Below are 16,572 nucleotides of genomic sequence, written 5' to 3' on the forward strand. Positions count from 1 at the left end.
GAGAATCCAAGATGGGGGAGGAGAAGGTGACCTTAGTTTTGTTTGGTCCCAGGAATTCAGCTAGATAGCTGTCAAATCATTCTGTACACTTGTGAACTCAACTGGAGATTTAAGAAAAGGATAGCTACAACTCTACAAATAGAAAAGCAACCACTTTCTGCAAGAATGACAAGACGGAAAAACTCACCTCAAAAAAAGAGAACAAGAGGTAGTACTAGGAGCTGGTTCTCTGAAAGAATTAATAAGATTGACAAACTCCTGGACAGATTTATCAAAAAGAAAAGAGAAAGGACCCAAATAAATAAAATGTGTGGAAGAGGACAAACCATAACCAACACTGAAGAAATACAAACGATTGTAAAAACATATTATAAGCAACTGTTTGCCAACAAATTAGGCAATCTGGAAGAAATGGATGCATTCCTAGAGATGTATAAACTACCAAAACTCCCCAATGTCTATAGCAGCAAAGTTCACGATAGCAAAACTATGGAAAGAGCCCATTGACAGATGAATGGATAAAGAAGATGTGGTGTTATATATACAGTGGAATATTATTCAGCCATCAAAAAATGAAATCTTGCCATTTGCAACAACATGGATGGAACTAGAGGGTATTATGCTAACCAAAATAAGTCAGTCAGAGAAAGACAAATATTACATGATCTCACTCATATGTGGAATTTAAGAAACAAAACAGAGCGTCATAGGGTAAGAAAGGGAAAAATAAAGACAAAATTAGAGAGGTAGACAAACCATAAGAGACTCTTAATCATTGGAAACAAATTGAGGCCTGCTGGAGGGGAGGGGGATAGAAAGGTTGCTGGAGGGGAGGAGGTAACTGGGTGATGGACAGTAAAGAGGGCACATGAAATAACAAGCACTGGGTATTATATAAGACTGATGAATCACTGATCTCTACCTCCAAAACTAGTAATACATTATATTTTAATTAACTGAACTTGAAAAATTAGTAAAAATTTTTTTAAAAAATAAAGCTTGGGACTCACCAAAAAAATAAAAAATAAAATAAATGAGAGCCAACTCAATTCCTTTTCTTTTTTGGGAGTGGAGGGCAGAGGCAGAGAGAATCCCAAGCAGGCTCCATGCCCAGTGCAGAGCCCGATGCATGGTGTTTGATCTCACAACCTTGAGATCATGACCTGAGCTAAAATCAAGAGTCAGATGCTTAACTGACTGAACCACCCAGGTGCCCCAAGAACCAACTCAATTCTAATATTTTGTGATTCACAGACTATTGAGTTCAATCTCTAAAGAAGAAATTTCAGTTTTACTGGAAAAGTTAGCAAATAATTTATAGCTCTCTCACATTCTAAGTACCTAAGAACACATATTCTTCCACATATTTCTTCAGATTCCACCTAAGCACACAAGAACTCAGCTCACAGATTCTCAGCCTCAGAAAAAGTGGAAGATGAAAAGCTACATTCTCCACTATGCTATAAACATTCTGAGGGTAGAAAATATTTTATTCATTTCTATCTCCAACACTAAGCAGAGGTCATGTCCTACAAAAGGAACACAATAAAAGTTTGCTGCACAGTTCAGTACTCATCTATCTACCTTTAAGCATGAGCCCATGCTCTGACTCTACCCTCCTAAGAGTGATTTAAATCTTGCTTTCCTAAACCAGAAAACAGAGATGTACCAGAAACCCCCATCTATTTTGCAGGACCCACATGATCATACATTAGCAAATAAAGGGAAAAAAGCAAACCAGTGAAATGTCATATAATTGAGTGGGAGATCTCACCTGGACCACCTGCCATGGGAAATGCAGCCTCCATCCTAACTGAATTTCCTGCTCCCATGGGTCCATTCATTCTCACATCTTGGCTTCGGTTCTGAGCCAAAGCTAGGTTGATAGCACCTTCCCCTGAAAATGATAGGTTATAAAAAGGAAACCATCAGGATAAGATGCAAATGTGGCTTAAAAATAGGTATACTTCAGTTTTCTGTGTTTTTGAAGAATTATGTAAGTTTACCTTCAGAGAAAGGGTAAGTGCAATACCATATAGATCTTCCTTCAACTTCACCTGAGCAGATTTACTTACAGGATGCACAAGGAGAACATAATCAATCCTTACATTACAGCAGATGGGCAATCACTAACGATGTATGGTGTCAGGAGACAGCTTGTAACTCTGAATGTGTATTTTCAACTAGCTCACAGTATGTGCATGTGTGCATGTGTGTCTATGTGTGTGAGAAGGAAGAAAATGTTCTCAAAAATTATCAAAATCCTCAATTACCTTTCGGGAATTTACAATCAGAAGGTAGAGACAGAAGTAGGTTAAATGGAGAAAGAACATAAGATGGTACAGATGGTACAGGGACACTGTAGTATTTGTGAGCAAAATATCATTTCCCTTTCAAAAACTATAATATAAAGAGATATCCATTAGAGATAGTAATACAATGAAGAGTAGATAGATTGCAACTCTTATAGCATCTAATGATAAGACAAACATTTGTATAGAGTTTTAATTTTTATTATTTTTTTAAAGAGTTTATTTATTTATTTGACACAGAGAGAGAAAGAGAGTAAGAGAGCACAAGAAGGGGGAGCTGCAGAGTGAGAGGAAGAGCAGACTCTCTGCTGAGCAGGGAGCCTGTTGCGGGGCTCGATCCCAGGACCCTGAGATCATGACCTGAGTCGAAGGCAGAAGCTTAATTGACTGAGCCACCCAGGTGACCCTATTTTTATTTTCTCAAGATTTTATTTATTTATTTGGGAGAAAGTGAAAGAGAGAGAAAGAGCACTCAACTGCCAGGGGTGGGGGACCTTGGGGTAGTAGAAGGAAGAGGGAGAAGCAGACTCCCTGATGATGATCAGGGAGCCTGATCATGACCTGAGCTGAAGGCAGACTTTTAAATGACAGACCACCCAGGCATGCCTGTAGAGTTTTTAACGCTTACAAGATTTTATCTCGGGGGCGCCTGGGTGGCTCAGTGGGTTAAGCCTCTGCCTTCGGCTCAGGTCATGATCCCAGGGTCCTGGGATTGAGCCCTGCATCAGGCTCTCTGCTCAGCAGGGAGCCTGCTTCCCCCTCTCTCTCTGCCTGCCTCTCTGCCTACTTATGATCTCTATCTGTCAAATAAATAAATAAAATCTTAAAAAAAAAAAGATTTTATCTCATTTGAACCTCATAATATCCCGGTAGGTAACATCACTAGAACTGTTCCAATTAATTAGAGGTAACTCTAAACTTAGAGATAGCATAAATTTTACTTGGTTTAGTGATAAAAAGAAATTTCAGGATACTTCCTGCACTTAACCCAAAAATTTTGACTATTGTTACTCTGGATGACAGCACCACCTTGTGGATAGATAGAAGTATAGCTAGCTGGTGGCTAAGGAGGTGAAAGGCAGCATTGCACTGATTGGTACCTTTCCAGCATCATTCCATATTGTGGGGTCCTGGTTTGAGCCAGATGATAAAGCAGGAAACTAATGAGGACACAGTACTTTCTTCTGTCTTGTCACTGATAAAGTCACCTTTTTGTATTGAGTATTTATACTCAATAGACAGGTAGATTGGACATAGGGCACAAGCACCCACAACTCAACCAGGCACGTAGATTGGACGTAGGGCACAAACATTCTACTAAGGGACCAATTTCCAAGGGCTATACGATACTCTAAATTGCCTATGGGAGACAGGAATGAAAGAAAAAGAGACTACAGATCTTGGCGGTTTCCAACAAATGGAAGGAACTATTAATATACCAAACTTGCTAAGACACTGTAAGCAGAAAGAGTATTATTCTTTTTTTTTTTTAAGATTTTATTTATTTATTTGACAGAGAGAGATCACAAGTAGGCAGAGAGGCAAGCAGAGAGAGGAGGAAGCAGGCTCCCTGCCGAGCAGAGAGCCCAATGCAGGACTCGATCCCACGACCCTGAGATCATGACCTGAGCTAAAGGCAAAGGCCTAACCCACTGAGCCACCCAGGCGCCCCGCAAGAGTATTATTCTTGAAATGGACATCAGATCATGTCAGTTCTCTGCTTCAAACTGCTCCATTGCTTCCTATTGTTGTAAAAATAAAAGCCAAACTCCTCCACACAGGATATAAAGGCCTTAAATGATGTACCTAGTCCAGTGCTGTTCAACAGAAATACAATATAAGCCACACATATAATTTTAAATTTTCTAGAAGCCGCAGTAAAAAGGTTAAGAAATACAGGTGAAATTAATTATAATATATTTTATTTAACTCAGTACATCTATTATTTCAACATGTAACTAATACAAAAAGTTAATGAAATATTTTATGTTCTTTTCCGGGAGTGCTAAGTCTTCAAAATTCACTATGTATTTTACTTACAGCACATGTCAGTTTGAACTAGCCACATATCCAGTGCTCAACAGCCACATATGGCTGGTAGCTACGATATTTAACAGCCTAGATGCGGCCCTTGCCTACCTCTCTAATCTCAACTACACTATTTTCTCCTTCAATAATAAGGATTCAGCCTCAGTGACCTTTTTTTCGTTTCTTTATTTTTTTTAGTTTCTTAGGCACAGCACATTAAGCGGCTTCTCACCTCAGGGCCTTTGCATATGTTGCTTCCTCTGCTTACAACAACAGTTCTCCTGCTGTCTTAACATAAGCCAACTTCTCAATTTTCATGTAAACTTAATTAAGTGTCACGGGCCCCTAAAGGCCTTCTCCAAGGGTAGGTCACCCTTATCAGAACATCTTGTTATTTCTTCAGAGCACATCCATGTAATTACTTATGCATTCACTTGATTTCTTATCTTTTTTCCCCATCCCCATATAAGGGTAACCATAAATCTGCCCTAGTTCCTTTATACCCGTTGTTCGGGGAGAGTTATTAATAGCACACTTTTTACTCTCAAAAATGTCAATTTAGGGGCGCCTGGGTGGCTCAGTGGGTTAAGCCGCTGCCTTCGGCTCAGGCATTGATCTCAGAGTCCTGGGATTGAGCCCCGCATCGGGCTCTCTGCTCAGCAGGGAGCCTGCTTCCTCCTCTCTCTCTCTGCCTGCCTCTCTGCCTGCTTGTGATCTCTCTGTCAAATAAATAAATAAAATCTTTAAAAAAAAAATGTCAATTTAGATGATAAATTGTATGGCCACCCTAATTATAACCTAAGACACAGAACAGTGTCTGATACTCATTAGCTATTTATTGACTATATTATGAATTGTCATCTTATAACCTTACAAAGAATTAGATGCATTTTTCTATATGATGAATGCATTCCTGGAAAATCCCACATTCCGTAAAATCTCACACTGAAAATTACAGATTTTACAGGAAAAAAACAGTGTTCTTGGAACAAACTCAAAACCTATGTGGCTTTTCTAATAAAAACAGTAACTGGTGGAGACAACATATCCAGAAACATTTACAGTGGCAATGCCTGGTCACAGGTGCTAAGATAATGCAGATGCAAAAGAGCTCAGAGCCAGTGGGGCTGCCATTAAAGCAGGCACAGGAGGACGTGAAACTTGTCACAAGCCAAGAGCCATGCTAGTCTGGGGGTGCACCTCTGAAGAAAGGTATCTGAGTGTCAATTCTGATTCTTAATTATCTTTTTTTTTTTTAAGATTTTATTTATTTATTTGACAGAGAGAGAGATCACAAGTAGACGGAGAGGCAGGCAGAGAGAGAGAGAGAGGGAAGCAGGCTTCTTGCTGAGCAGAGAGCCCGATGCGGGACTCGATCCCAGGACCCCGAGATCATGACCTGAGCAGAAGGCAGCAGCTTAACCCACTGAGCCACCCAGGCGCCCAGATTCTTAATTATCTTAAAATGGAGCTGAAAGGACTCCCACCTATGCAGCAGCTAAGCTTGTCTGTTGTTTTCTTCCTGATAATCATCCTGTTTCCACTATTTCAGCTTCCCTTGCCTTCTTTATATGAATAGACAGAATTTCCACATTATAGTGCTATCATTCCCCTATTTGCCAACTGCATATCAGCTAACTGGTATCAAAGAAACATATGTGAAGTTCACTGCAGGCTCCCAAGCTTGCTGATTAGGGGTTAGCAAACCACAGCCCATGAGCCCAACCCAGCCTGCTGCCTGTAGAATTTAAATAAAGTGTTACCAGAACACATCCATGTTTATTCACTTACATATGCTTATGGCTGTGTTGCACCACAACCAGACTGGAATTGTCGTGACAGAGATCTTAGGGCCCACAAAGTCAAAAAAATTTATTCTCTGGCCTTTTACAGAAAAAGTTTGCAGACTCTGCTTTGAATCACCATGAATGAATAGAGGCATCACAAAATGTCCTCAAAAATGATGTCTTCCCAACTCCCTGGCCAAAACTCAAGAAAGAAGGGTACAGAGAGTATTCTTCAATGGAAAATAGGCTGTTGGGGAACAACCTGTCCCTGAACCCCTGCAGCAGACACCGTGGCAGTGGCAACATCTCCTCTTACGATGTACTAAGACATAAGCTTGTTACCAGTTTCATAGGCAAAGCTGCTGCCACCACTTTCAATCCTGCCTAAATTCAGAGGGAGTGTGGAGAAAAGGAGATCACCTGGGATACACATGTGTAGCCTAAAAGTTAAAGAACTCTATTCTGTAATGGGATAATCATTGCCATATATGAATTTCATAATTTCTTGAAACACGTTATCTATTTTACTTCCTTGATGGTACTTAATTTATGGCTATAACAATAAAGGCCAGCCCCTTATCCTTCTAAAAAGAACTCACAGGAAATAGCTCTGATTAAAAGAAGAAACTGGTGTTTCCTTTCTCCATAAGAAAACACTACAACATAAAGTCCCAAAGCCCTTTTAACTCACATAAATAGGTAACAGAGACTATAAAACATTTAGAGTTTTGGGGCACCTGGGTGGCTCAGTCAGTTAAGCATCTGCCTTCAGCTCAGGTGATGATCCCAGGGTGCTGGGATTGAGCCCTGCATGGAGCTCCCCTGCTCAGTGGGGAGTCTGTTTCTCCCTCTGCTTCTCCTACCCCCCCTCCCTCCCCATGCTCTCTCTCTCTCAAATAAATTTTTTTTTGTAAAGATTTTATTTATTTGACACAGAGAGAGAGATAGAGAGAGAGAGCACACAAGCACAAACAGAGGGAGCAGCAGGCAGAGGGAGCCCTCTGAGTAAGGCAGATGCTTAACTGACTGAGCCACCCAGGTGCCTCTAAATAAATAAATTCTTAAAAAAAAAAATTTAGGGGGTGCCTGGGTGGCTCAATGGGTTAAACCTCTGCCTTTGGCTCAGGTCGGTCTCAGGGTCCTGGGAATGAGTCCCACATCAGGCTCCTTGCTCAGCAGGGAGCCTGCTTCTCCCTCTCCCTTGTCTGCTTACTTGTAATCTCTCTCTGTCAAATAAATAAATAAAATCTTTAAAAAAATTTAGAGTTTTTAAGAAACAACTATGTGTTCCATAAAACATAAAGAGCCTCTAAAGTTTTATTGTAGCCAAAAACTGCTTTACTAAGTTCATCCTATATCCTTTAGATTGCCGTGGATTAATTTTACTTTCCTGGGTCCTTTTAAATAATCCAACATTTTTCACAATAGACTGATTGTTCTTTAAACCACTATTCCCTTGTTTATCAAATGATGGGATTTACCCCATTTTTCAAAATACACATAATCCTTTCTAACCTCCTCTGTGCTCTCCCATACCTGGTACTTGTATCTCTCATGGTCTGTCTCCCTCACCAATGTCGGGAGCTTCTTCTGAGTTCATAACAGCAAGGACCATATTATACTTATCATGGTATGCCAAGTGCTCAAGCAAAGTGGTGCTATTCTGTGTGTGCTTCCCTTGTTTTCATTCAACATCTGTTTACTAAGGAACCTAACACATTCCAGCAAGCAGAGCTACAACAGTGAACAAAACCAGACGTGGTCTCTGCCCTACTGGAGCTTGCAGTCTAGGGGAGAATAAAACAACAGTCAAATAATTGTTCTGATGAAAGCATTATATAAATGATCTAAAAGAAAAAAACAGACTTTTGTGAGAGCACATAAAGGACACTGACTTCATCAAGGAATTCAGAAAATATATCCTCAAGAAGATTTAAGCTGACACTTGAAGGCTGAGTAGGTGTTAACTAAGGGGAAATGGTAAGGGACAACATTCCATATGGAGAAAACATAAATGCAAAGGGCCTGCGGCAGGAGGAAGAAATGCATTTTCAAGGAACCAGAAGAAAGCTGCAAAGGCATGAACAGACAGCAAGGAGAAGAGTTGTATGAGTTAAGACTGGATCAGAAGGGTAGAGGTCAGACCACACAAGGCCATGAGATCACTCATGGTAAGAAGTTTAGTCCTCATTCTGTAAACAACAGCAAGCCATAGCAGGGGGTGGGGTGTGTGTGTGTGTGTGAGAGAGAGAGAGAGAGAGAGAGAGAGAGTGTGTGTGTGTGTGTGTGTGTGTAGTCCTCATTCTGTAAACAACAGCAAGCCATAGAGGGGGTGGGGTGGGTGTGTATGTGTGTGTACCATATTTTCATTTTGAAAAGACCACTCTGGCAAAATATTTGAAAAATGAATACTGCTACAACGGGACCATTCAAATCTTCCTAATCTTTGTTAGATGAATAAAGAAATAAATACTAAAGCTTATTTGGTAGAAGGAAGCAAATGAAATTAGATATTCTTTAAAAGACAAATCAGTTACTGGTTAGGATGCCAGTAAAATCCTAATCTGATGGACCGACAGACAAAATCGGACAAGGGAATGCAGTCTGAGGCTGTGGATGCTGAAGCATCAGGACCCAGACAAAGCCTCAATTTCTCTTTATCCTAAGGTGTTGCGATGTGAAGTGCAGGTTACATGAGTTACTTGGCATTCTGAAACACGAGAGGAACCAACAAGGCAGCAGAGAAAATCATGCTACGTTATGCTATTGATATGATTTGGGTCCAGAAGGGCACCTTCAATCTGGACGGAGAGAATCCCCAGATCCCGAAGCTGCTGGTTGTTGCTCTGAGCCAGCATCCGGAGCCGCTCCGCTGCTTCCCGGGGGATGTTGAATGTCACTCGTACACTGTTCCAGGGCTCCACCTTCTGTACCTTTAGCTTGCTGGATTCTTGGTCATCAAAGAAAGCGAATAATATTAGTAGTCTTTTCACCACCAGAAATGGGACAAACACACGCCACATATGACAAACAAACCAAAAAAAAAAGAACAAGACAGAGCATTGGCTTGGAGTAGCTGTGAGAGCTTAGTCTTTGGCATTAGCTAGATTTCAAATCTAATCCCAGCTTTACCACTTAGCACCTGGGTGGTTATGAACAAATTATTTAACCTTTTTGAAAGTAACCCTTCTCTTCTTTAAACCAATATGACATTGTGAGTACTATATATGCCAAAAACCTAGCACAGGACCTGATCATGCACTAAATACATGGAAAGCAGTAAGATGGAGTAGGGAATATAAGAGAGAAGGAGAGAGAGAGATAAGTTTAAATGAATAGACTTAGGTCTATTTCTGGACTCAGTTCAATGTTTGTGAACAGGCATCATGAGAACATTTAAGTCTCAAATTTCAATGAAACTCTATAAAAAATATGGGATGCACATTATGCCAGTTCATACTCATTTTTAAATATTAACAAGTATCTCTGTGCAAGATATTCATAAAGACAGGGAGAAATCATTTCTTCTAATTTAAATTCTTCAATTTAAATTTTTATCTTTGATTTTAAATGTTTTTCCTGCTTTATTTATTTATTTATTTATTTATTTTTTTAAAGATTTTATTTATTTATTTGTCAGAGAGAGAGAGAGCGAGCACAGGCAGACAGAGTGGCAGGCAGAGGCAGAGGGAGAAGCAGGCTCCCTACAGAACAAGGAGCCCGATGTGGGACTCGATCCCAGGATGCTGGGATCATGCCCTGAGCCGAAGGCAGCGGCCTAACCCACTGAGCCACCCAGGCGTCCCGTTTTTCCTGCTTTAAATAAGAATATAATTTTCACCAAAGCATACTGAACTGAAGGGAAAAACAATATAATTTCATAACAAAGCTTCAGTTAGGATATGAAAACATTATATTTCACCAGGTCTAAAAAGTCAATGCAAACTTCAGGACATGTTTTTAAAAGAAGAGACAAAAGTTAATTGAGGAGGTTAAAGTTGCTTGTAATTGTGTTTTACAGATGGAAAGTAAATCGTAGGCCCAATTAGCTGATAAAAAAACCTTTTTTTCAACAACCCCAGACAAAATAATTTTCTCTTTTGTTATGAACTTGGCTAAATGGAAGTCTTCGGTATCCTCTCAGATATACATTACAATATAAAGAAAATGGGTCATACAGGTATATGTGTTGTCAAAATCAGATATATCTACAGATAGAAGAAAGTGCCTGCATGTTGCTTAAAGCCCCTTCCAGCTCCAAAAATCACTATGAAAGGGGCTGACATTGAAAGGTCTAACTTACTGAAACATGGAGTTCACTTGTTCTAATGTGTAAAAAAGAGACAACTTGCTAAGAGCAGTTAGAGAATACAAAGAAATTTAGAAAGGATTAGGCAACATTTAGTTCAAGTCTATTTTACAGGTGAGGAAACAGGTCAAGCAAGGCCTCGATCTGCCTCGAATCCTGTGGTTACCTAGCAGCATCAGAGATGGCATTAACATCCACCCCTGATTCTCAGGTCAACTTCCTTTCCATAACACTTATGCCTCCACATAGCAAAACACAGGAAGCTAGGGATCCTGGTTACACAGAGTACAAATGCTATAGGGCTTCCTCCCAATCTAAGGAGTACTAGAATCTTATACAAAGTCCAGACAAACATTAAATTTGCTTATGGTATTATCTATTTGTGATATGGTTACCAAAAAACTCCTTGCCTATAACGTGGTTATATTTTATCAGATGTTTTTTAAACTTCCATCATATTTGAAAAGATCTGACTAAAAATACTTTTGGACCAAGAATACAATCTAATATATGGTGATAACATCATAAATCTGGGTTTGGTAATTTATTTGAAAGCCATAAACTGATTCAGCTATCTAGCTATGTATGTTTTATTTTTTTAATGTAAAATTAAAGCCCCACTGTGGGGCCTGAACTCACAACCCAGAGATCAAGAGTCAAAAGCTCTACCAACTGAGCTAGCCAAGAGGCCCTGATTCAGCAATCTAAGCCAAGAAAAAATGTAGGTTATTAAGAGCAAAGAACAAATTAATGTTCATTGACACTCTCACCTCTGTGTAATATGATATATTATGATTATAATATAGATTTGATTACATGTATGCTGCTGTAGCCTGGAAAAGCTCTTATATTGTGACGATGATTATGATGACAATGATGGGGATAACTGCAACTTTTAACACATTAAATTCTCTAATACTACGCTTCACACAGAAAAAAAAAAACAAAACTGTTGAGAAAATGACAGCCTTCCTCCTGACATCAAATCTCAAAGGAAGAAAAAAACCCACCAAGCCTAAAAAAGCTAATCAGCACTTGATCACATCAGGATTTGTGATAAAAGGATAAAATCCAGGGGTGCCTGGTGGTGGAGTCAGTTAAGTGTCCGGCTTTTGGTTTCAGTGCAGGCGGTGATCTCAGGGTGGTGAGACTGAGCCCCATGTTGGGTTCTATGCTGGGCGTAGTCTGCTTGAGATCCTTTCTTCCTCTCCCTCACCCTCCATGCTTCTCTCTCTCTCTCTCACGAAAGAAAGAGAAAGGAAGGAAGGAAGGAAGGAAGGAATAAAATCTAGGCTTTGTACTATGTCTGATGAGAGTGGGTTAAACTGTGCTAACCAAAATAATGCAGAATATCTAAACCAAAATTCGAAAAAACGAATGCCCACAAGACCGAGACAGGTAATCTAAATGTATGAAGAGGCCAGAGGGGAGCGGTGTGAGTTGAGGGCCTGCCCCAAAGAGCAGCTGCTTCTCATCACCATCAGGGAAAGAGAGTTCAATGTTATCAGATCTTTCCATTTTTGGAGCTAAATCCAAAGTCCTCTATATTTGTATGTAAAATATTTCAATTTAAAAAGCAATGGTAATGAAATTCAAACATTAAACAAACAGAAACTAAGGTAGAGCCATAACAACATGGTTGCAGGCTGGATCCTGCCAATTGGTAACCTCTGATCTAAAATTTAAGAAAATATATTTCACATACATTTTAAGTAGAAACACAAAGTAAAAGATCTTTCTAAACTTTAAGGGGCCTTCAGGATCCAGTATTGAAGGAAGGAAGGGAAACTGAAGATCAGAGAGTGAAAAACAATAAATATGAGTCTTGAGAATTAACTCCTATCCACTAGAGCAGACAATTTAAGGATCACTATGTTAAGTGATCATCTTAACATGTTCAGTTTCTCCATGTTAAAAGAAACACAATAGCATTTCTGTTAAAAAAAAAAAATTCTAGCTCTCTGATTTCAAGCTATATTACAAACTTATAGTAATCAAAACGGTATAGTATTGGCACAAAAACACACAGATCAATGGGACAAAACAGAGAGCCCAGAAATAAACCCACATGTATATGGTCAATTAATTTACAACAAAGGAGCCAAGAATACACAATGGGGAAAGGACAGTCTCTTCAATAAGTGTCGCTGGGAAAACTAGACAGCCATTTGCAAAGGAATGAAACTGGACCACTACCTTTACACCATACACAAAAGTTAACTCAAAATGATTAAAGACTTGATATAAAATCTGAAACATTAAACTAGAAGAAAACAGGTGGTAAGTTCCTCGACATTGGTCGTGGCAAGTTTTTTCAATGGCACACAAAAAAGCAAAGGAAATAAAAACAAAAACTAACAAGTGGAACGACATCAAACTAAAAAGCTTCCACAGAGCCAAGGATGACTAACAGGTACAGGGAAGGTGACCAACATCACTTATCATCAGGGAAATGCAAATCAAAACCACAATGAGATATCACCTTATATCTGTTGGAATGGCTATTAGTGACCAACAAACAAAACAAGTGTTGGTGAAGTTAAAGAGAAAGAGTTTTGGTAAGAATGGTGCTGCTAATCTGGAAAACAGTACGGAGGTTCCTCAAAAAATTAAAAATAAAACTATCACATGATCCAACAATCTTACTTCTGAATATTTATCTGAAGAAAACAAAAACAATAACTCAAAAAGACATCTGCACCCCCATGTTCACTGCAGCATTATTTATAAAAACAAAGATATGGAAACAACTTAAGTGTCTGTGGATGGATCAATGAACAAAGAAAATGTATATATAGAAAATGGACTGTTATTCAGCCATAAAAAAGAATCTTGCCATTTAAAACAAACATGGATGGACCCTCAGGGCATTATGCTAAGTGAAATAAGCAGACAAAGACAAATACAATATGTGGAATCTTAAAAACAAAACAAAACTGGGGCGCCTGGGTGGCTCAGTGGGTTAAAGCCTCTGCCTTCGGCTCAGGTCATGATCCCAGGGTCCTGGGATCGAGCCCCACATCTGGCTCTCTGCTCAGCAGGGAGTCTGCTTCCTCCTCTCTCTCTCTCTGCCTACTTGTGATCTCTGTCTGTCAAATAAATAAAATCTTTAAAAAACAAAAAACACCAAGCTCATAGATACAGGGAACAGAGGTCAGGGGAGGTGAGGGGAGAGGGTAAAATGGATGAAGGGGGTCAAAAGGTACAAAGTTCCAGTTATTGTCACAGGGATGTAATGTACAGCATAGTGACTATGATTAACAATACTTTATTCCATATTTGTAAATTGCTAAGACAGTATATCTTAAAAGTTCTCATCACAAGAAAACAAAATTATAACTAGGTATGGTGACAGATGTTACTAGATTTATTGTGGCGATCATTTCATAATACATACAAATATGGAATGGTATGTTATATAGCTGAAATATAATGTTATATGTTACTTAAAATCCTGCACATAATCAGCTTTTCAATCCAGTATAGCAGTTTTACTCCATAAAACTCAAGATAATCATGGAGGAGCAAACACTTTTAAAAAAGAATAACAAGGGGCGCCTGGGTGGCTCAGTGGGTTAAGCTGCTGCCTTCGGCTCAGGTCATGATCCCAGGTCCTGGGTTCGAGCCCCACATCGGGCTTTCTGCTCAGCAGGGAGCCTGCCTCCTCCTCTCTCTCTGCCTACCTCTCTGCTTACTTGTGACTTCTCTCTGTCAGATAAATAAATAAAATCTTAAAAAAAAAAAAGAATAACAAAAAGAAGAAAATAATAAAGCAAATTACCCATGTGTAACAAATTGGGCACATTCTCCAATATTGTGTCCAATTTCCATTTGAAGTCTTTATCATCTATATTTCCTTTGAAGGCCACAAAGATTGTGGAATCCTCCAAAATACTATCACTTTTTGTGTCATCATCTTCTAATCCAGAATCAAAATCCATCTCTGAGTCTTCTATTGTTGATGAACACAAGGAAGTATAGATGTCTTCTAAGTTTGGAAGGTCATCCAAAACCATGGTGAATATTATTCCAGTAGCATATGCCAAATGGAGAATAAGAAAACCTTTAAAAAAAGAAGATAGAAAAAGGGTATTACAATGCATAATTATAGAATCAACAATGTATAATCCACTGTTCTGTGAAAACTGTAATTTATTTGCCAAGTAATAAGAAAGCACATATAAAAAATTAAGAAATTACAGAGAGGATAAACTAAGATATTCTATAATAATTAACTCTTAAAAATAGGGCGCCTACTCAGCAGGGAGTCTGCTTCTCCCTCTGCCCCCACCCCTGCTTGTGTTTGCTCTCTCTCCTTCTCTCTCAAAAATAAATAAATAAATAATCTTTAAAGAAATACCTGAAATAAAAATTTAGCAGTTTTAAAGAAAGTTCCTTTTATTATAATGTTTATGTCTATTATGTCATAGGTTACCATTTGGTAGGCCTATAATATGGGGAGGAGGGAACAAGAGACCACAAGAAAATAAAACAAGTTATATTTTGAGAATTTTTTAAAAAGATTTTATTTAGTTATTTGAGAGAGTGAGAGTGAGAGATAGAGAGAGAAAGAGCAGGAGTGGGGAGAGAGAAGCAGATTCTCAGCTGAGCAGGGAGGCTGAAGCTAGGCTCAATTCCAGGAGCCTGAGATCATGACCTGAGCCAAAGGCAGATGCATAACGGTCTGAGCCACCCAGGCACCCCAAGAATTAATTTATCTAAACTTTTAACTGACCCCAGAGAGCAAGGGGCTCCCCAAGGCTCCCCTTATTCCTATCCTGACAAAAGTTTCAGTAGAGCCAATGTTTTTAGAGCCATTCTCTTTCTCTAATCTGAAAAGCACAACCTGATCCAACTAAAAACATCCAGAGACTACCTAAAATCCTAAACTCTTGAGGACCCTTTAAAATAACTTTTAGGGGAGCCTGGGTGGCTCAGTCATTAAGTGCCTGCCTTCAGCTCAGGTCATGATCCCAGGGTCCTGGGATCAAGCCCCGCATCGGGGCATCCCCGCATCTGTCAAATAAATAAATAAAATCTTTTTTATTTATTTATTTGACAGAGAGAGACATAGTGAGAGAGGGAACACAAGCAGGGGGAGATGGGAGAGGGAGAAGCAGGCTTCCCGCGGAGCAGGGAGCCCTATGCGGGGCTTGATCCCAGGACCCTGGGATCATGACCTGAGCCGAGGCAGAGGCTTTAACCCACTGAGCCACCCCAGGCGCCCCTAAATAAATAAAATCTTTTAAAAAATTAAATAAAATAACTTTTAAAGGGTTATTAATGGTACTATGGCTAAAAATAACTCAGGAACAAAACAAACAAAAACATTTAAAAATACTTTTAGGAAAGGAAAATAAGTAGTTAACATATGTTTATGGAGGGAAACAACTGCATCCAGGACAGAACTAAATTACTTTTTAACTTTTAGATCTAGAGACATCCCATTATCTGTTATTTTCAGTTATGTTGTCTACCAAAGAGTACCTGTACTGAAGTTCACATCATGTGGCCATTTCCTCCATTAGCTTTGGGACTGAAGATCACATTCTTTTCTTTTTTTTTTTTTTTTTTTTTTAGATTTTATTTATTTATTTGACAGACAGAGATCACAAGTAGGCAGAGAGAGAGAGAGAGAGGAGGAGGAGGCAGGCTTCCCGCCGAGCAGAGAGCCTGATGCGGGGCTCGATCCCAGGACCCCGGGATCATGACCTGAGCCGAAGGCAGAGGCCTCAACCCACTGAGCCACCCAGGCGCCCCTGAAGATCACATTCTTAACCCAAAAGTGAGTGAACATTAATTTTTTAGCATCTCTGGTAAGTGAGGATGACATGGAAGCATAAGAACCTCACATAACTCTTCTAATTTAAAAACATTCTATACATAAATTGTAATTACAGCTATGTATTTTTAAAAGATGGATAAGAAAAAAGGGCTGAAAAGAAATCCACTAAAATGCAAGAGGTTTGATTGTGGTAGGTTGGTAAGATCACTAGTTAATTCTCTTTTCCTATTTTCCAAACATGGTAGAAGTCACTGGGGACATGCAAAACTTTCCAAGGCAGAATGAAGTAGATTCCCAAACTAAATCATTTTAGGGTAATATTTCAAGATAGCCAAACAGCTCCAGTTGATA

The 16,572-nt window shown here is 39.3% G+C and overlaps 1 protein-coding gene across 8 annotated transcripts in view; it reads right to left on the reverse strand.

The window, feature by feature from the left end:
- Positions 1-16,572, reverse strand: part of NCOA6 (nuclear receptor coactivator 6) — a 105,874-nt gene that overhangs the window by 39,036 nt on the left and 50,266 nt on the right. For all 8 annotated transcript variants that reach the window (XM_047746552.1, XM_047746551.1, XM_047746554.1 and 5 more), the window contains 3 exons: positions 14,218-14,499; positions 8,922-9,077; positions 1,775-1,897 (listed from right to left, as the gene is read on the reverse strand). In XM_047746552.1, coding sequence (XP_047602508.1) covers positions 1,775-1,897; positions 8,922-9,077; positions 14,218-14,452 — 514 coding nt within the window. In that variant the 5' untranslated portion in view covers positions 14,453-14,499. The remainder of the gene's footprint in view (positions 1-1,774; positions 1,898-8,921; positions 9,078-14,217; positions 14,500-16,572) is intronic.

This window comes from Lutra lutra, chromosome 9, assembly GCF_902655055.1.
Source record: "Lutra lutra chromosome 9, mLutLut1.2, whole genome shotgun sequence".
In the NCBI taxonomy this organism is placed as follows: Eukaryota; Metazoa; Chordata; class Mammalia; order Carnivora; family Mustelidae; genus Lutra; species Lutra lutra.